The sequence below is a fragment of the Columba livia genome, chromosome 7 (genome assembly GCF_036013475.1).
Source record: "Columba livia isolate bColLiv1 breed racing homer chromosome 7, bColLiv1.pat.W.v2, whole genome shotgun sequence".
Taxonomy (NCBI): Eukaryota; Metazoa; Chordata; class Aves; order Columbiformes; family Columbidae; genus Columba; species Columba livia.
In genome coordinates this window covers 26,395,872-26,418,133 of record NC_088608.1, presented here as the reverse complement: position 1 = coordinate 26,418,133, position 22,262 = coordinate 26,395,872, and the positions used below count along the sequence as shown (strand labels likewise).

General features: G+C 37.0%; 1 protein-coding gene across 2 annotated transcripts in view; it reads left to right on the top strand.

The window, feature by feature from the left end:
- Positions 1 to 22,262, top strand: part of CALCRL (calcitonin receptor like receptor) — a 64,456-nt gene that overhangs the window by 19,410 nt on the left and 22,784 nt on the right. For both annotated transcript variants that reach the window (XM_065068924.1, XM_065068923.1), the window contains exons 2-5: positions 15,394 to 15,490; positions 16,626 to 16,770; positions 18,175 to 18,285; positions 19,201 to 19,313. In XM_065068924.1, coding sequence (XP_064924996.1) covers positions 15,443 to 15,490; positions 16,626 to 16,770; positions 18,175 to 18,285; positions 19,201 to 19,313 — 417 coding nt within the window. In that variant the 5' untranslated portion in view covers positions 15,394 to 15,442. The remainder of the gene's footprint in view (positions 1 to 15,393; positions 15,491 to 16,625; positions 16,771 to 18,174; positions 18,286 to 19,200; positions 19,314 to 22,262) is intronic.

Sequence of the window (22,262 nt, the reverse complement as noted above, 5' to 3'; positions counted from 1 at the left end):
CAAAATCACTGTTAGTTTAAGTACTTCAGAATATAAATAAAGACTTGAATCTTCTGTCTGCAGCTTTTAAAAACTGTTATTTAGTAATGGTAACTAGTTGGATACTAGTTTTTATATCTGTGGTGTAACATGGATATCTAGCTCTTGCATGTATTATGCATACCACTTTTCACATTTTTCATCTAGAATGTACGTTCTTTTTCAAGTAATAATGATTATCTTATGGTTCTTGTCTTTTCCTAACATCCTTATCCTCTAGCACATGTTTAACAGGTCAGACTGCTTATTCAGCATTCTGGTGAATAGTGCCATTCTGGCACTACAATTGGATAATTTATAATAACAATAAAGAGACAGTTTAGCTGATGTCACTGGGTGTTCCCTTTAAAAATCAATTTAAATATCAAGAAGTATATAAAACCTAATGTATATTATCTGGAGTGCTGTAGAGCTGTGATTCTGTTGTGATCACGTGTCTAGGAATAGATTTCTAATTCCTCTTAGGGCTCTACGGGAGAAATAAAGGAATCATGGAAATCAGCGTGACCGCTTGCTAGATTGTTAACATCAGGTATTTAAGTCACCTTTATTAATGCCTGTATATTGCAGGTGACCTTTATTTCATGGAATGTGGCACTAGTGTTTCATTACACTTTACTACAAAGTAGGTAGTCTTGAGTATCAGTTGGTAATTGCAAGTAGTACGCAATGTGCAGGGGTATTTGGTTATTGGGGCGCATTGTGTAAGCCATGATTACGATGACTGCAAAAACTGTCATCCATGATGCTGTTGTATGCATTTCAGTCTCCAGGGTGAATGCTTGGAGTGGGTAGCAGGAGATTAGAAAGGGGTGGAGCTGGGCACAGGAGGTCACTTTAGGTAATGATTTCACCTTCACTGTATGGGAGGATCCCACTTTGTGTTTCTTAGGTGTAAAGAGACTATTAGTATAAGACTTGCTGGAGTAACCTTTAACACTGGGAATTTCTTGGGGGAGATGTTCTTTAAAACTCAGCATCTGAAGTGTCCTTAGTGATACCACAGACAATAATTTCCAAACCATAACTGCTGGAGAGGGTCCAGCGTAGGGCAACAAAGATGATTAACGGAGTGGAGCACCTCCCTTATGAAGAAAGGCTGAGGGAGCTGCGTCTCTTTAGTTTGGAGAAGAGGAGACTGAGGGGTGACCTTATTAATGTTTATAAATATATAAAGGGTGAGTGCCACGAGGATGGAGCCAGGCTCTTCTCGGTGGCAAACAATGATAGGACAAGGGGTAATGGGATCAAGCTGGAACACAAGAGGTTCCACTTAAATTTGAGAAAAAACTTCTTCTCAGTGAGGGTGACAGACAGTGGAACAGGCTGCCCAGGGAGGTTGTGGAGTCTCCTTCTCTGGAGACATTCAAAACCCGCCTGAACATGTTCCTGTGCGACCTTACCTAGGCGTTCCTGCTCCAGCACGGGGATTGGACTGGATGATCTTTTGAGGTCCCTTCCAATCCCAAACATACTGTGATACTGTGAAATTTCGATAACAATTTTTGGTCAGAGACCATCTTACAGACATGTGGGTACAGTTACAGATGAAAGACTGGTGTGGAAAATAAATGACTGATAATTTATTAGCAGAAATATTTGGTTAAATTTTCCTGACTTTTCATTTGTCTGGGTTTTCTCTTACTTAGCTCAAGGACTACTTCTGTCTTTTTGCAGTCCCTTTGACAGCCCCTACAGAAATGGATGGTAAATCATTATGAAATACTGAGTAGATATTTAAACCTCAGACATGACAAAACATGTAGTGTGGTGATGGACAAGTCACTTAAATTATGAGTATGTTTTTAATCAGAAAAAGACTACATTGAGGGATTTTTTTTTTTCAATTTGTTTTTGTTTTAAGAACTGAGCCCATTTTCTTCATGGTGTAATCATTCTACGTTTGGTAGCACTATAGAGTTTCAGTAGCTGATTTGGCTCCCACATTTGGATTAGTCTGAATTTCCCATCAGTTTGGTAGTCTGATGTTCAACAGATGTGTAGTGTCATCCACTTTGTGATGTCTGACCCTCAGAGATGACCAGCCAAGTGGGGTTCAGAGTTCAGATCTCTGGGTGATGGCCACTTCAGATTTAAAGTTCTGTCTTCCTTAGAAACACTCATCTTCTCCCATAACTTTGTAAAGTGGTGGAATGAGGCAGCCGAGGATCAATAATGACTTCAAAGTTAAAAGTTGTTTGATAGCAACCACATAGGAATTAATCTGCTTAATCTGGTGGTTGCAACTGATCATATCTCAACATCTCACTGAATTCGTAGCTGGGAGATGGTGTCTTTTAGATCAGGACAAACCAAATATAGCTAAAGTCATCAGTGTGACTTGACCAGCATCTGTATCTAATCCATTTTATGCTTTGCTTAGAAAAGGCAAAAAGTATTTTACTTACTAGTTTATAAAATGTTTGTGTGATATCCAGAATAATTAATGCCATCATTAACATGCCACTAGTTTTGGAATTATGTGCAACCACTGTTTAGCAGTGCACAGTCAGTAAAGATTTGGAATGTTGCAAAAGAAAGTGAAGAATAAAGATAATTCTGCAGGGGTTTTTGTTGCACTATCCTCATCATTGAACAGCTATAAAATACAGTAGTGTAGTAGTTGTTTTCTAAGACTTTTCTTAGGAAGGGAAATGGATTTACTGGATGGAGGGAAGAACCAAGTGGCTTTTATTCCTGCAAATTTTTATTTCTTTTGAGAAAACAGGAGATGTTAAGGCAGTGAGAAGTTAGGTCATGAAATGTCAATTATTCGTTGTGTGGTGTAGACCTGTAGCAATAACCAAGCATTTTGGCATTTTGATTTTTATAAAATTACTTCCAGGGTCAGTAAGACTTGTACCTGTTATGGAATTCATTTCCTACTACAACTTGCATGTAGTTTAGTACAGAAATTTTGTATCTGCTCTTGGCCCAGTTATGGACCTCCCTAATAAAGCACTTAATAGTTCATTTTTGGTGGGGGGGGGAGGGGGGAAAGCTGTTCTCACAGCTTCAAAAGACAACAGAGTTCTGTTGCCACCATATGTGCTGATTAATTCAGAATATCACATTCATTACCTGCTGTGTTTCAGCAAATATCCTGTTCTATCAACAGCAGGAGGAAGCCAATGCAGGAGAAATCTGGATTTCACCAAAGGAAGCTTGGCATAAGCTACCTCGATAGAAATAAATGCAGGAGTTTTGTTTGTTTGTTTCTGAATGGTTCCCTCGCATGGAATCGGTTGGGTGATGTTGTTTCCGTTGGCTCCAGCAATGTCAAGGCCATTGATGATGAAAGTTTTGTACTGTTTTTCCCCATTGCTTGGAAAATTGTCTCTCCCCTCCTTCCCCTCTCCCTCCCGCAACCAGATCCCTGCCAAGCGAGCAGCTGTGAACAAAATTTCTCAGCAAGATGAATTTGAAGTTTTGCATGCTCTGTGGAACAGGACACACAAATACAGCTTTGAGAGGGTAACAGTTGAGGGGAGTGCAAGTCCAGATTCTCTGAATAAAATGGGTGTGCATGAAATGGATGTGCCTTTTAAGGTATCTTACTAAGTTAAAAAGTACAGGAAAAAAATGAAAAAATGCATACAAAGGTTATTTTTTCATGATGACTTTTGGTACCTCAGCCTGAGGTAGGTAATTCCTGCAAGTTTGATGTCCAAGTTTTGCTGTTGCAGTCCATTAGCAAAACTAGTGAATATGAGCACTGCAGTTGCAGACCAATGACAGGAACTGGTCTGTAGAATTACAAGCTCAATTGAATGTGTTTTAATTTTGGTAGATGTTATCTGTATCAAAGCTTCCCATCAAATTCCATGCATTTTGTTTCCTCCAGGAAAATAAATGCAGGATGTCAGTGTGAAGAAAATATGGACACCTATGTTAAACCCGCCTAATACTTTCCATGCTTGCAGTGGAAATTTTCAGTTGCTTGCAAATTTGACAAACTTTAACTGAGATTTTCCATTACATGTTTCTGCCTTTATATTATTATTATTATTATTACATTTGGAGGGGAGATAATGTACTTAAATATGTAAATGACCTATAAATAACATTCATACATAATTTACAACCAGAATAGCTGTGCTTGATTCCCATTCCTCTGCTGTAGCTGCAGTACTTGTTATGTTTTATTACATTTGGTATGTAATATTTCATTGTCCAAGTGAGACTTGAGTTTATCAAGGAAGGGATTTTCACATCCAGTTTATGTAATGTTTTTAATATTCATAGTTAATATTTATTTTTATTTTCATTCAGGTAAGCCAGGGTGGAATACGGCAGAAGGATATGGAAAAGTCTGTTTGTAATTAAAGGAACACTAATTGGACTTTAGGGACTTGTGTAAGATACACTAGTCTTTCCCACGGCCACACCCTGAGCATATGATCTTTAACTGAATTCATGGAAACATTCACACTGCTTCCTACAGATTGCAGCTGGCACTGTCTATAAAATCTCTGCTTCACAAAGAGCAGAGGATTTTATGTGATAATGTGCAATTTCATTCTGCTGCAGTGTTACTTTCCTGTGATACGAAACAGATGGAATGCATTGAAAAAAGACTGTACTATGCAATGCAATTATGCAATAACATAGAAATCCTAGTAGTGGTCATCCTTGCGGTTCTCATTCAGAGGAGGTGAAGTAGTGCAGTGCTTGACCATCAAATATGTGTGTGGCTTACAGATTGCATGCCAGCTAAATTGTTATGTGACACACCAACTGCTTTTGCTATTTCAAACTTTTAACATCTTTCCCAGCAGCATAATCTCTGCAAGGAGAATTTTTCAATGGCACAGAATCACTTTTCTATTAACAGCATGAAAATGTAATAGGACATCAACTGAAATATAAGGCCAGTTAGACCTCAACCTGTCCAGTTCACCACTCTTTTCAGCAGTTGTTAATCTCTGGTATTTCAAAGAAAGAATTAAGACTTTGCAAGAGACCATTGATGGACAAACAGTCATTAGTACCCTTTGGGGGACTGTATGTAACGAAAAAAGTTTGAGGCTCTTGCGTTTATACTGTTGCCAGTTGTTCTGTGTTCTCCATGTACGCTTTCTAATCAGAATGAGAAATGCATGGGGCAAATACTATAAGAGAGGTTAGTGTAATCACTTGGTAGCTGTTTGCTTCCTGTTCAAAGCATCTCACTTGTTATTTTGTTAAGCTACTTAGTTAATTGCTGTGATCCTGTAATTAATTTTTAAACTGACAGGAACTCTAGCAAAACAAGTGTTTCTTCACTCCTGGATGCTTCAGTCTGTGTAACAGTTGTGCTTATCTCAATATTCCTTTGGGTGTGGAAGGGCATGGATGCAGCCAAAAGGAATTCCCATTTAAAAGACTCTGAAATATTGATGGATGATATTTTCCTCCATTTGACAACACTAATGGTAACTCAGATTGGTGGGAAATGTTGTTAATGTAAGATATCGTTGGCTGTAGCAATATCTTGGTATATGTCTTCACTTGAAGAAAATGTAGGTAGAGGATAGAAAAACCTTTTGTCACTCTGCCTACAGGATGGCTACCTTAAGATGATTTCTGCAGCTAGTCTGTGAGGAGAAGGAGAGTTATGTATGAAAAGCAAAGCTCTGGTTATAAATGTAAAGAGAAAACTTTTGACATTGTTATGTTCTTAATCTGTCCATTGTGTATGTGCATCCATTATTTTCTGTCATTAGAATTCATTCACAAGCCTTTGCTGTTCTTCACTGTGCTGAGTATAGGCCTTTGGAAGTCAAGACCCGTGTCTCTGTGGGTCTCAAGAAGATGTTCTTATACTGGTATGCAGCCTGGGTATCATTATTCAATGATATAGGCTTTAAATATTTACATAGAAGGTAATTTCTTTCCATACTGTTGAGATTAACTACTTCTGCTTTTAACTTTCTTGAGTCTCACAAACTTCTTTATGGCCAGCACACTCTGTGTGAACCCTATTTAAAACATTTGCTGCTATGCCATTTTAGGAATATAACAGATGAAAAAAACATGAGAAAGACGGGAAGTATCTGTAGTTAATTAAAAAGCAAAGGAGACAAGCTTCAGACCACTAGAATTCAAAAGGTTGGTTTTGGCTGCTGTTTGTTCTTGGCTTTTGCTACAGGGTGGATTAGTAGTTTTGATAATTTAGCGCAGTATAACTTGTAATGTCTAATATTCAAAGGGTGAAATTTTCCAGATCTTGGTCTTTTGACTTCCGACATGAAATTCTGAATTCAAAAGGAAATGTTCTGAACTGTGGTGACTTAGGTTGACCTGGTAAAGTCTTTGAAGTAGCTGGTGGTTTATTTTGTTTTGAATAAGTATAACCAGTTGAATTTTTCTAAAGCTGCCTTAAATTTACCTGAACTTTCTTGGAATAGTAAATGCATTCGAAGTATCCCATGAGAGAAGACATTTATATTTGACATGAACTTCCATCTGAAATTTTTGCTGGTGAAAAGAAAGCTGCTTTGGGGATATTTTAGTTCTTTGTATTATGCTTAAAATAAAAAAGAAAAGAAAGAAATCCAACTCAAAATCAGAAGACTGTAGTGCTCTGACATTTCCATGGAGAGTTTATCTATATTTGGTTCATCAGTTCTGTTCAAGTCATTGACCAATGGTGAACCCAAAGTTAGGACAGCGGTTCCGATGCAGCGGCTGCAGCAGCAGCGTGTTTACGCTGGCATCAGCAGTTCCCTTTCCTGGCCACCTGCTCCCTCTCCATCCTGCTCTGAGTTGGTGGTATGGCATGATCCACCTAGAAATTAATCATTTCCTAAAAAATAATATATTCTAAATGTGGATGTAGAAGAAAAAAAAATAACAAACCTGTGAGACTCATAGAATACTTTTAACTGCTGGATGGGGTCAGAGCCAGTGAGAAAAAGCCTGAGTGATAAGCTCTGAAAAAAGCAAAAGTTCAGATATATTTTGGTTAACCCATTCTCCCGTTCCCATTGCCTTGTTCTGACCTTGAGAAAAGTGGAAATACTGTTCTTGTAAAATTAGTGTGTGTCAATGAAAAAATAACAAAAAAAGTTTAAATCTCGGCCAGTTGAGAAAATGACTTCATGCTGTAAACATTTTCACAAAGAAACCTTTGGATTTCTTTTGGGTCGTTGCTTGGTAAACAGCATTGAACAGTGTGATTCAAAGAAAAACACTGACTGAAAGGGGTACACAGAGCAGTAGTTTACTCTCTGCAGCCTTGAAGCAGCAGTGTCTGCAAGAAAAAAAAACTTAAGGCATCTGAGCAAGGGTTTTTAAACAAGTATTAAGGTCTATCTGATGAATTCGTAAATTCATACTGCCATTGTTTTAATTCAGAACAGTATCAATTTTGCTTGGAGGTGGAGAAATCTTTGGAGGAATATACCATATTTTCACATATAGCATAGAATATATCAAGTTGGAAGGGACCCATAATGATCATCAAGTCCAAATCCCTGCTCCTTTCCCAACTGTCTAAAACTAATATATATAATACGTGACTAAGAGCATCGTTTCTATGTAATTGTATTTAGATAACTATACTCTTTTTTATTTTTTTTTTCTTTTTTTTTTGGCAGGCTACTCTGTTGTTATTAGTATCAGCAGGTGCATGCTGAGGAAAGCAAGATGGGAAACATTTTTGTTTTCTCTAAATTGGGGCATGTGTTTAGGGTCCTCGATTCTCTTTCCTAGAGCCATAGCAAAAAAATCCATGTCTGCTCTCAGTTAAGGGCTGCCCCCATGTCCTTCAGTGTTTCCTGAAGGCCTCCCCTAAAATCTTTAAGACATTCACTGTTTTTAATATGCATCTGGAATGAAGCAGTAGAATTTGGACTCAGGCAGGAAGATTCAATAGCTCCAGTAGCATACCTGCAATGCTTTGCTACACTGTGTAATTGAGTTTGAGGTTGCATCAGTAACACATCCTATGAATTCTGGGGTTTGGGCTGTGAAGTTTTGTTGTGTATGTCTGTGGAAATATTGCTCCATTTTCAGTTAAGGTAATGAGGCATTAAAATATACCTAATAAGAATGTGTGAGCTCTCAAACTTTTTCATAGCATGAAATCTATGTAAAAGAAAGAATATCATGAGCAACCCCCTTGTATTTAAAAAACATGTTAATTAGAACATCCCTGCCACAGCATAGAAGTTGCTTTGGAGGAAGAGAAATTTAAGGAAAGTTTACTGAATATGTTTTAAACTACATTTTAAAATTACTGTAGCAGGAAGTTCATATGGTAGAAAAAAGAGAAATGCGAGCACTAAATCATCTTCATCAGCTATTGGAATTTAATAATTCATTATTACATTGTAATCTTCATTTCCATTAATAATCTTTTCTAGGGTGTTTGATAGTGTCTACTCCAGCATTTTCACAGGTAACTTTGTTCAGCAGAGCAGCATTCCTTCTGAGGTTCTTTGCGTGTGAATGAATTCTACAGAATTTGCCATGGCTTGGAGAACATTTAACTGAACTTGGCAAGTTATACCTGATAACTTATGTAGCTATGGATTTTATGTAGTTGATGGATTTAGGTGTAGTTTGGGTTGGGGCTATGGGGTGAAAATGGTGAAGTTTGTAAAGTAACCATAACAAGTGCTTACAGAGTGATAGACAAATAGCACTCACTTAAAAATTTGAAGGCATTAGTAAGTATAAACTGCTGGAAATCACAATTGTGTCTTTGAGAATAAGCCGTGTCGCTCTGTTGGTAAAGATTTGCTTTGCCAGAATCAGTTGCATTCAATTAACAAGTAGTTCCTCAAGAGGGAAGTATTTTGGGTGTTAATATCACTGTGAAATACTATCACTTAAAAAATGTAAGTAATGGGGAAAATATTATCCTGAGTTTTTTGAATTTTCATAAAATATGTAAAGAAATGTGTTACTGGGAAACTGATTTCTACAGTAAAGTTTGGTTCTTTGCTGCCAGCTCTTGTTTTCTCATTTCAGGTTAGAAATAAGAACGTTATACTGTATTGGGCTATGAGACTCTGACAGAGTTTTCTGTTTAAAAAGAAAAAAAATCCATACTTTTGGCAGAAAATAATATAACCCAGAAAACACTGTGAAATAGTCTTGGAAGTGTAGGGTATTGTCTCTTATCCTAAATAATTTTACTTTGCTTTGATATTTTTAACATTTTTATGATGCATTTATTTGGCACAGTAAGATATCCTTCCAAATTGTAACTATGACCCTAATTGAGTCCCTGCCTGTCTTCACGTGCAATTGCAGCATTTGCTACTGTGAGCTTCACGTGTTCTTGAGTCAATAGAAAGTTCATCGTATTTGAGAAGGAGGGGTAGTAAACGGTGACAAGCCTTCATATAGGAAAAGCACTAAAAGCACAGAGGCCAAGAGAGGACCTGTCTGGGGGCGGGGGGGCGGGAGTAAAGGAGGAAGTACTCTACCTTTTTTTATCAGTGGAAATCCTGCTTTAAAGAGCCAGAATTGGCGTGATGGACAAAGACAAAAAAACATCTTAGCTCTGCAGTCTACTATGTGGAGAGAAGTAATGTTGCCCAGGAGCAGAGGTTGCAGAATATTCCAGGGGAAGAACATTGTGGAGGTTTTCTCCTCAAAACCCTCATTCAGAAGGTTTAGTTGTGGTGGTTTTTTGTTGACTGGTTTGGTTTTTAATGGGACCTCTGCAGCCCATGTTTCTTTTCATGATAATTTACAATGTTATCCAAGCCTGTGAACTAAACAGAAGAGGAGAAGTGTTACAAAACAGTGAGAGTTCCCTCCTCCCCCGGGGAAAATAACACCATTGTCACTCTATGAGAGGTTTTTATGATTTTAGGTATTATTAAAACTGGCCAAGAGTGTTGTGAATTACTGTTTGTAATTTCTGTTGCATACAGGAGACAAAACTTAGCTGAACAGTAGCCAAAAGCTATTAATGGGAAAAAGTACACAGGGGTAATTTAATCTGTGTAATCTTATCTAAAGATGGTTCTGCGATCTCTGCAAGGCCTCTGGCAAGCACCTAGAGAGATGGAAAACCCAAACCAACAAAATATGCATGCTAATAGGGAGAACAAAAGATATGAAGCATCTTTGTGAACTAGACCTAATTTTGTACTTGCAATAAGACTGAGACCTGGAGATATGCATAGCATGTGGCCCAAGAAATAAATAGCCGAACTTACCACCTAATGCGTGATGAAGTTATTATAAAAGAGTAAAACAGTAAAACTGAGATATGCAGCTCTGTTTCAGCATGTTTCAGTGTGGCATTTTTTAACATCTCTGTGCATGTGAGCAATGCTGTGGGTTCAGAGAATGAAATATCTAAAGAAACTTGACTTGTTTATAAACTTTGGATTTATTTCCTATAGTACTTTTCATGGCGGTTATATGGATATTGCAAATCTTTTCCTAATTACTAGTTCACTTGTGAAGGTCTCCATGTGCCCTGTAAGCCTCTTTGTCCTGCAGTGCAAGGAGGGATCTCAGTTGATCCCTTTGTAAGCCACTACATTTCTCAGATGAGCTCTTTGTAGTGTTCTGCCTTCATGCTGCTGCTCACTACTAGTGGTACACGTGATGATCTATCATAGTACTCCTAGTAAGTTCAAAATAGTATGAGGAGCATTTTTAAATTTTTGTTCTATTTTTCCCAATGTGTCATCCATCTGATTTGAAGAGAGGAGGTCACACTGGGGGTTTGAAAATAATTCTTGCAGTGAGGATAGGAATGCCTTCTTATAGCAGTACCATCAACATCACAATTGAGTTGTACCAGTGTTTTAAACCAGTCTAGTAAGTTAAACTTTGTTTATAGTAAAATGCAGCAACGTATGTATCTGACATATTTGGGTAAGGTACCAGTTCATTCAAGTGTATATAAATGAAGAATAGATTTGGAAAAAAATGAAGCCCTATCACTGCCTGAATGAAGAGAACAGTGCAATGAAATCTAATGGAAGCTGTGAAGAGCTTATGTTTCTGTACTGTAAAAATTGGCTCAGGGAGGAACTCATTTGATCTCTTGTCTTACCTGTTTTAGGAGTTGGCAACTGCTGAGGTGTGGGTCTTAATACAGAGTGGCAGTGAGTACAGACATTAGATTTGTTCCAAAACTATTATTTTTGAGCCTTCTTAACTCCCGTCATTGTTAGGCTGGAGTAATTCCCACACATATAGCTGTAAGATGTTGTGTGATACCATCAGAGGTTCAAATTCTGGCAGAAGTGGTTCCCTCAAATGAGAGCATTTTACCTGATCGGGAAAATTTTCAAGTGCATTGCTCTCTAAGTGTGAAGATTTTGTAGTCCACTTTCAGGACTAAATGAATCTGGTGTGTATTAATGTTTGGCTGGTATTGCCCACTTGCAAAAGCCCTTTTAGTTAGAAGAGAATCTGCCCCTCTGTGAGCAGAGTATTTCTCACAAAGTTTATGTGAGTGGGGATGTAAGCGAAGGCCCTATCTGTAATTCCCTTTGAGGATACTGTTGTGGTGTTTTTTTTTTTCTAACAGTACACTACAAGAATTAAAATTAGAGATGCTTTAAAAGGGTTTGGCATTTTCCAGCTTGTTAGTTTTGCCTGTATCTTAGGCTGAAACAACCAAACATTTCCTGGGGTTTTAAATACTTTGAGTTGTGTGTCTCCCTCTAAAAAGAACCAGAAATAACAAAATAGCGTGTACAGCAATTTCTGAGATGTACTGCAACAAAATAACATCAGGGAGTGCTAGAACAACAGCAAGGGCTGTGTCAAGAAAATAGCCATTTTGCCCCCCTTTTCAGTCGGAGAGGAAGGTTATACATCTGTACTTGCACGTGTTCAGTTTTAGTGTTGCAAGATTATGCCACACTGTAAAATATGTAATTTATACAGATTTTTTTTTTGGGGGGGGGGCAAATGAAAGATCGCCAATTAGTGTAAAATGTTCATGTATGCATGTGAATGTACATGCAATGACATAAGTAGATTTTCCCTTGTATCCTACTCCTACAGAGCCACACTCTGACTTAAAGTCAGACTTAAGGGTAACTTCTTAAGGTAGAAGCTGTCTGTATTTTTGCTTTTGTACTAAACATGGTCAGGTGATTCAAATTTAAAAAAAAAAAATTCTTGCTGACTACCTTTTTTTAACCCTTTTGCTGTATCATTGAAATAAGAAGTGTCTGGAGCTCAGCAAGGATGATATTTATTCTTGAGAGGACGGGAAAAGGTTAAAAGTAGAAACAGCTGATGAGGCAGGATGGCTCAGTAGAGAAAGCAGGAGGAAGAGAAATATGAACATCTGTTAAAGCTATACCAGTGACTATTTTGGCTCAGTTCAGCTTGCAGTTCCTTTTGAATTCCTTCTTCAGTGGATGCCACTGCTATTAGTGACAAACACGATATAAACCTTTGGAGTATCATTCATTTGTGTAACAGACAATGTAATAAAAAGGAAAAGCAGGCAGTTCTTTTTTCCTTTCTTTTTCTTTTTTTCTTTCTTAAGCTATCCCAGTCTTCAGTACAAAATACACTAAAAATAAAAATGAGATTTTGAAGATCTGATTTGCTATTGCAATTCCCCATTCTCTTCCCACTGACATTCTCTTTTACTAGGAAAATACTTAAGCCAGAGGACTGCTAGTAGTTGTACAGCTTCATTCAATACCTATTGTGTAAATCATGGTCCTGCTGGCTTTTGTTCAGATCCCCACTGTCACAGAGTGAGAGTCAGGATTCTGTCTAAGCTTCCACCATCTTTTCCCTGAAGCGAACATTCAATACATTCAAATTAATCTCAGTCCAATACAGTTGTCCTCTATTCCCCACAGCAGATTTCTGAAAGATGTTTAACAGCAGAACAACTTGGGAAGCATTATTATTTAAAGAAACCTAAGAAAGGATCTCTATTATTATTAATTTCTTGTGCATCTAATACCTCCCAGCTCTGAGAGGAACAACTCTGAGTGTTAAATTTGTTTTGCATCTCATCAGAACAGATGACTAATAAAAGCAGCCTGACATTTTGAGCAGTACTGGCTTGCTATCTCAATCAATGGACTATGTTGCTGTCCATTCTTAAGGAAGTTTTTAATTTTCCTGCAAAAGCTCTTATCCAGACTAACTGGAATAAATGTTGAGTGAATTAATTCATGTAATGATGCAAGAAATGCTTTTCTGAAGTCCAAATAGGCATCTGAATGACCTTCATCATCCTACATTTTGTAGTTGAGTCCAAAAGTAGTGATGTTTAGAAAACAGATTATTTTTATTGATATATCTAAGTTTTTTGCAGTTGGCAACTTGGAGAAAGGAGTGGAAAGTATGGAGCGAATAATGCACTTAATCTTTTATCTCCTGGGAAGAATTAATAATTTAGTGCTGGATACTGGAATAGCTGGTAGGGAATGCCTACAAAACTGCTAGATATGAAAAGATTTGGACCATTAAAGGAAGTTTGCTGAGGGGTGACTTCCGATATTTTGAAACAGAAACAATCACTGACCATGATTCAAAGCAGATAAATTATGCCTTCATTTATATGATACGGTATCTTTTAGATAAATAAAAATAAGCAAGGCTAAGTGAGGGTGATATTTGAGTAGGCATTTAAATTTGCAGCATTTGTTTTAGCAAATGTTTTTTGGAACTATTATAGAAAAAATTATTTTCAACTCTGGTATACAGCTATAGAAAAACATACACTAAACTGTGGTTGCTTTATTCTGCTTGATTCATCTGTGCTTGTCCTGTGCACATCATTTGTGGTTTTTAACCTTGTGCAGATATGCTTTGGCATACTTTGTAGAGAGAAGATTACTCAATTCCTTTACAACCAAGTAGTTAATTCCAATTTCCTTAAACCACAAAATGCTTGCCTTTTTTTTTATTTCCCCTTCCTAGGCAAACAGACACAACTATAAATGAATGAAACTTGTGATAGGTTTGAATTAATCTCCCTTGCCCTCAATTATCAGGAAGAAATGATATCATAGTGCCTTTTTGCTAATTTAGATATCTCCGTTTGTATTTGATTTTCAGTCAGTCTTTAGTCACTACACATAGGTATTTAGATTTTTCTTTACCTAACAGATAGTGATTTTTACAATTATCTGTTCATTGCAGTTCTCATCACATGTGGATTTTCCAGAGAAGTATTAGCTCAAACTGAGAATATATTTCATGTATGCTCATTGGTCTTCCTGTTAATGTTTTAAGAGCCTTCAGAACAGCATACTTGAATTTCAGTGTCTCGCTGAATTACCTGTGCAATTTCCAGCAATCATTGTCAGAGGACTGTGTGCCAGTGGTAAAAAAAGAGGGAAGATTACTGATATAGTTTTAGTCCAGGTTAGACAGAACAGTAACTGATTTTACAACACATTTATTGTATTTGCATCAAGCTGTACAGTAAACAGCATTGATCTCATAGTTTGTAGTCAGTATATCTTACGAAACACTGTCTGTTGTATTATAGTTGTGTTGAGGACCCAGTCTCAGTGAATTAATTTGTACAAGGGAACTCTTCTGCTTGCTACCGTGCAAGCAGAAGAGAAGCTCTGACCTCAGTTCCAGGCTCAGCTTTGTGGTCTTCTCAGCAAACTTCAGGAGACAGTGAAATATTGCATGAGAAATCTCTTACACATTTCCCTTTGTTTTGAGGAAGTTTTCACAGCAGGGTTATGCTTAATAGGTGGTCTGGGTGCTTAATAAATAATTTTGTATACTGTATGTTTTAGGTGCATTTTGCACTTCAAGATTAGTCTACACTGTAAGATGATTATAGCTAGTTTGGGTAGTTCTGTTTTCTTCAAAGTACAGATACAGTAACTAGTTTCCAGCTACTGCAGATAAAGAAACTCGTTTCCAGCTCACAATTCTTGCATTGCCATTGTCATCCTTGCAGAGTTGTAGCTTCAGGATAAAGTGGCTACTTGCTAGATCAGTTCTTCCAGAAATGGCAAAATCAAGTCAGCTGGTATGAAGAGAGTGGGAAAGTATTGTGTGGGTCTTCGTGAATGTCTGAGTTCACTTCAGAGTAAACTGAACTGGAGTTTGCCCAAAGGCAGAGATGTCAAGAGTCAACTCGTATCTCAGGGCTAATTGCTACATATCTGTGTTAGAGTTGATGCCAACTACCTGACTGAGTCAAACCCCCTGGAGAACTGGGATGAGTGGAGGCGATGGAGACAGCAGTGCAGGGAAAACCCTCCTGCTGGAATTCACCGCATATTGTACCTCTCCATGTATATCATATGGCATCAGTATGCGTTAATAAAAATTGAGAGGATCTCTGTTGGTTTGTTTTAATTCAGAAAGAAAATATAAAGTCTTTTATCACTTTTAGCTTTCATGAATTACTGAATTTCATCCTACTTTTTTTTTCCATTGCAGTTTGAATTCTTTCAGCTACCATATAAAATTCACGGCACCAGACATAAAAATGACAAAATGGATGACATTTTTGCTGTTCTTCATATCAGTTACTGTGGTGAGTCTTACAAATTTTTTTGTAATCACATCCAGTTTTAACAAGTGTGTATGGAATACCATGGAAATTATTAATATGGCAATGCACAAACAACTAATCTTGTGTTCAAATGTAGTTTCTGCACAGCAGGATATTTATCTACCTTCTGTTCTCCTTTTAATTCCTGTGGTAAAGGAACAGAAATAGTATTTACCTCTGTTGAACCCAGCATATCCTTTGCTAGCAGAGAACTTTACGGTAACAGTTGACAAGTGACATATAAGCAGTACTGTGCAGACCCCAGGAGGAGCGGAGGAGGCATCTAGCTTGGATTCAGAGGACATCCTTGTGACTTTTGTATGATACAGAATTTCAATCTGCAGCTTGGTTTTTCCGTGAAGTTTACTAGCTTCCCATAAAATATTTGACTTGGTTTAAAAATGCACTTAAAAGGTTCGGGTTTTGATCAAGGTCCACCTTCTTAAGTTTGTGGTTTTTTGGTTTTGTTTGGTTTTGTTTGGTTGGTTGGTTGGTTTTTTGTTCGTGTTTTTTGGGGTTTTTTTTGTGTGTGTTTGTTGGTTTTTCGTTTGTGTTTTTTTGTGTGTTTGGTTGGTTTTGGGTTTATTTATTTTTAATAACTGGAAAAGTAGATGTTATATCTTCTAAATACTCTCTTATATTCTGGGGGTTGACTTTATGGTTCACAAGACTACAAAGAAACCAAATAGCTCTAAACAAGCCAAAACCTTCAGTATATACAGTGTATGGAAAGTCTCTTTTCATAAAGGATCACTTTGGGCCCGATTGAAATGTCTTTTGCACTAACGTAACTTCAGTATGTTTTAATGGATTTTGCAAAAGCTGTTTATATGCTTCTGACTGTCTCAGTGCTTTCTGTATATTTTCCCATTTTTATTTACAAATCTTGCAGATTTTTATTCCTGCATGCTCATTCAAGATACATTTGTCAAGATTCAGGAGTAGGAAGAATTGCTAAATTAACCAGAAAAACATACACCTTGTCAGTAATAAGATTTGAAGGTCATTTTCCTTCAGTAAAACAACATTTATAAATAATATTTACAAAGATTGAGGTTTAAGATTTTTATATTGGAGTTTGTACATGGCTTGCTACAAAAAGTCTTTTTCCTCTTAGTTTTATGCTGCTGCTATACCATCCGAAGGGCACCAGAACATGACGGAGGACTTCACTCAACTGAGTGTTACACGGAATAAAATTATGACAGCACAGTATGAATGCTACCAGAAAATTATGCAAGATCCTATTCATAAGAAAGAAGGTAAAACTTATTTTCTTATAAGATTTTACAAAGGTCAATAGATCTAATTATAGTAATTCAGGATCCTTTAGTTATATTAATTTCTTGTCTTGGTAGCAATTATTTTTTCAGACTGTAACTGAATTTTTTTTGAAATGTCACCTCAGGATACATGAAGATAAAATAATATATTACCTGCCGATAGCACGACTTCTTATCTAACACAAAGCTTTTATGTCTGCTGATTGAATGATTAATCTTACCACTTTCTTTCATTTCACACTCTCATAATATCTCTGTCTCTCTGGTCACATTTGCCTTTAAAAATTGAAAGTGTCTTGATACGCACAATTTGCCCACTCTGAGGATTGTCTTAATGTCATTAATGCCTTTGCTGGTAACTTATTTTGAGCTAACCTCAGTAACTCTAGCTGTTGCTGTATTTACTGTTTCTGGCTTTATAACTTCTGGAAACATTGAATGGCTTTTGAGGCAAGAAGAGATAATCACATTCTTTTACAATGAGTTTTTTTCTCTTCTGAAATGATTCTTTGGAGGAACTGAATGTCTGGAGGTCGGAAATGGATACGAGTATGATAGGGTAAGCTTTTGTCCAGCTTCAGAAGGATCTGGACAAATCGGAAAATCTTCAGATGAGAAGGAATTACATGATGTTTGAAAAATACAGCCTTTGAGATGGAGAGGACGCATTATTAAGGCTTAAAAGAGAAAACTGAAGGAAGATACTAAAAACATCTTCAAATTTGTAGAGAGGGTCAATCATTCTGCATTGTCCTTTGGGAAAGGATTTATTTATAAAACCCCAGCTCATTGTCCAAGGAGGTTTACTTTAGATGTTAGAATTTGTGTGAGTGAGATGAGGCTTTGAAACAGGCTCTTGAGGGGACACTGTGGATTCCCTGTCCCTGGAGCTCATCAAGAAGTGTCTGTTCACGATGACCGCTGCAGGCTCAGCTCTGCCTGAGGCTGCTCCCAGCCAGGCTTTCTGATGGGTTACCACTGTGTTTGCAACGAACTAGTAAACACGTGTAAGCTTGGCATACATCCAAAATGTAAATAAATTCAGTAAAATGGACTTTGCAAGCTTAAGGCTCTTCATTAATGTGAGTTATCTGGTCTGAATTGATTTAGTTTGTTTTGCCTACTGTGCTCTAGATCTGAGGTTTGTAAATTGTAGATGTAGACCATCTCAGGATGAACAATTATGGATTTTAAAATGTGTTCAAAGACATGTACATATAAGGAACTATTTCTATTAAGCGGAGTTTTAATTAGCTATTGCTATTGTTTCCTCTTTTCTCCTTGCTGTGAGAAACCTACTTATGCAGTCTTACATCTTACTTTTGATTGAATGTTGTGAAAGGAAGGTTGTTATTTTATTATCACGTGTCTACTTGTTTGCAGGTCCTCACTGTAACAGGACATGGGATGGCTGGTTGTGCTGGAGTGACGTTGCTGCTGGAACTGTGTCAGTACAGCGTTGTCCTGACTACTTTCAGGATTTCAACCCATCAGGTAAGTGTGTATGGGCTTCTGCATCAACATATTTCTTAATAAAATGAGGTTTTGGGTGCTTGGTGCCTCCTGTTTTTCCCACTCAAGTCCTTAATGCTCCAGAATTTCAGTAACTCCAAACCCGTTACTTGCATTTTCCCTTTATCAGAGAGAAAACTGACAAGTTAATTATTTTATTTTCTGAAATATGTTCTTGAGGGATTCTGTATGTTAGAAAATAGAAATTGAAGTTAGATCATAGTTTTTCCCTCTTAGAGATGAGCTGTTTTCTCTGACAGACAAGCAGAAATATGACTTATTCAATTTAGCATTTGAAGTCAACAAGAGTTTCTCCTGCAAGTGAATCTGTTTCTGTAGGCTAAATTTTGCATCTGTGAGCATGTGGAAGATGTCATAGACTTCCACTCTTGTCTCTTTCTACTGCATTTAGCATTTCCCAGGGTCCTTTCATGCCTCTTTCTATTTGATGATAGAAATCTTCCACTTGAGCAGTTTCTTTATTGATGTTTTCCTGACTGTCCAGTCCTAATTTACAGTGTTAGGATGTCAAACTTCAGTTGAGATCTTGGATGTTAAACAAGCCATTTGAATATTCTTGTCAGTTCATCTGGTAGTTCTCTAAAAGTTGGTTTGATATATTTTGATACTTACTGGATTGGAGGAGGGAAATCTATTTGTTTTCTTGAGAAAAACATATCATCACATGCCATTGCCAAGCAAAAGCAATGGCCTCTAGTTTCTCAGAATTCATAGTAACAAGCAATGTCTCTCTAGTCCTATTAATAAAGTTGTCATTTGTTCGCTGTTCTTCCATAAATACTAGGCATCAGGAAGTAGAATTTCAGTGCTGACTGTTGTGTTTTTCTTTTGGTTTTCTTTTTTGTTTTTCTTTCCATTTGCTTTGACTGACTGTAGAAAAAGTTACGAAGATCTGTGATCCAAGTGGGAATTGGTTTAAACACCCAGAAAGCAACAGGACGTGGACCAACTATACCCAGTGTAATATCTATACGCGTGAAAAAGTGAAGGTAGGAAAAAAATGAATTCACTTCACTTGTGTTAAGAAACTGATTAGAAAAATTTCACAAGTTTCAAAACTAGAATGGCAGAGTTGATGCAACATCAGAATCCAAAAAGAAGAAAGCATGTTGAATAAAAAAGATGAATCTTGCAAAAGAGTCTCAAAAAATCCCAACCCATCTGCTTTGTCTTCTACAGTTGATTTCAAATATTTTGTGTTTATGGGTATTTTAAATGTGTAGGTACTAGTACTTGTCTAGGTCATCCACAGTCATCTATTGGTAAGTAAAGGATATGCTTTATAAGAGCAGACCTTGACATTTTGCTCTGGAATTCTGAAGTAGGGTCCAAGCGCTGCAGAACTGCAGGAGGTTTGCACATTTCTGGAAGATGTGCTGAGTCCGTGTGTGGATCCAGTTAACTCACAGTGACAGAGGTTGTCAGCAGGTGCACAACACAAGTTTTATTCAGGGTTAATACATCTTCAAGGCAGCTTTTAAGTAGAGTTTGGATGTTTGTTTGGTTTTCACCCAGTGTGAAAAGCAGAGCTAATCTTTTGTACAAAAACTCAGACAAGCTGTTGTTGAGTGGATTCACCACAGGATCTTTGGAGGTCAAAGGGAAGTAAATGATTAGAAGTGGTAGATAGGGTTTGTTTCCCCTTGTGATCCTTTTCCTGTTAATATCTTCCGTCCTGGCTCCCAACTGCCATTTTTTCAGTGTCTGAGATATTAAGCTGTTCACACAAATGGAAAATCTATTTTTTGTGTTTTAAGTGAAATTTTTCAAGCATCCAAAATTATCTCAGGCCAGGCAGCAAAATGCTTTGTGAGAGTTGTTTTCTATACACCAAGGATAGACTCTATGCACACATACCCATGTGGGTATCTGTAAAGATGGTATTTTTTTATATTTCAGTTTATCTTGGGGATGCCCATCCATTGACAGATTTAGGAGAAACAAAACAACAACAACAGAACACACCACCAAACAAAGCTCCAAATGCCCTGTTTCTGAGATAGTCTGTGAAATGTGAGGATATAATGGAAAAAATGGCATATTTTGGCCCCTTCCCCCAACTGTATGTTCATTAGTATTCATCATGAAACATTCAGCCATGGGAAGAAGCAGTAAATAAATTGAAATTGTAAATGCCCAAGAGCTAAGAATATAAAATGCCAATCAGGATAGACTGTAAATTAATTTGGACCTCATGGAAAAGAGCTCAATAATAGAACATTGTGTCAAGAACACTGGCATCTAATAGAGATCCTAACTGCCTGCATCATTGCTGTGAGTGCTTTAGGGGATATACTTAGAAAACCATGTTGAGAAAAAGTGGTAAGAGATGCTAATCAGGCATTTTTTTGAAATCACAGGACATTGAATACATTAAGGGAGGTTTAATTCTGCTAGCAGAGATGCTGTAATTCATTGTTTCTTGCTAATATTTGTCTGCAAACGGAGAGAATATTCTTCAGACAGGAACAGATCTGATCAGGTCCTTCATGAACAAGGAGCTAGTTTCCCTCAGGCTGTTTTGCCAGCATATTTCAAGGCTGTCACGCATCAAAAGCTATTCTTTAAATGGAATAACAGCTCTGAGTAAAGCCTTACTGCTTGCTACAGTTCTGTGTATCATTATGTTGAACAATATTATCTTTTCACTGTGCTCGGAAGGCGGGTTAGATAATGCACATTAAATGTGACTGTTGTCCATTGTTCAATTCTTATTGTTACTGCCCTCATTAGCAGTCCCTGCTGCACCAGTGGTTTGTGCCAGTTCTAAATTGTGTAGAAACCTTCTAAATCCTTAACATGCTCCTTTGCCAAAATCAGTCACCGAAGGAGGCAGTGATATGGACCTGTCATAGAAAGGCTGTCATTATGTATACATAACCAAGTTCCAGTGTTTCAGGGGCAACCCTTGTTTTTTCTCACTTCCAAATTTTTTTGAAAGTTGCCTTTTTTTTTTAATGGCTCATTTTAAAAATTAACAATAATTTGCAAAAGAGGTACCCTTGTCTCATAACCTTCTTAAAGCTTTGCCTGAAATCTTTTATATTCTTTCAAAAGTCAATGTGTGTAGCAGGCTGCAGTTACTCTATCTTAAACTGGAATAATAAGTTCAGAGGATGCACATAGTTTGGAGTATATGAGCGCTTGTATGTATGCTCTAATTCTTCCTATAGAATCCAGATAGTTATGCTTTATTATGATAGTATAATATAAGATTAAACCTGAAAATCTTCATTTCCTTATGTGCGCAATTATAATCTTACATTTAATGCAACAAGAGAAATTTTGTGAGACACGTTCCGTGACTGAAAGCAGGGCATTGTTACTAGTGGAATTTAATATATTTATTAACTCAAAGAATTAACCATAACATGTTGTATGTATTTCAAATATTAATTTACTATTTCCACATTTTTAACTTTGGTATCTACCCAGCTTTTCATAATTTTCTAATTTGACTGTAGGTGTATTTAACAAGACTGTTTAGTCTTAACGATTTTTGAGTAATTGTTAATTTTTTGTCACACTCTTCCTTAAATGCTGAATTAAAAAAAAAAAAATCCAGTATCATAATCACAGCTTGCTTTGAAGGAAGCATCTTCAAATTGTAAGTAAAAACCTATGAGGAAAAACGACATTAAATTCTTCTAGGAAGCACGTGTTTTACTTAAGAGTTGTGTTAGTAGATGGATCAAGCCTCAGACAGGAATACACCCAGCGCAGTAGCGTAAATAGCCAAATTTATGTAAATACTCAGAACAAAGCATACCAGCATATATTAGGAACCTAGTGATGATGTCAACAAATCTGTTGTCTGCCCTACAGAAAGATATTTTAGTAATACATTGATTTGCAGGATTCTGGACTTGACTCATCATTATCTGTAATGTTTTAATTTTTTTAATACTGTTGTAATCATTTTATATGCAGAAGAGATG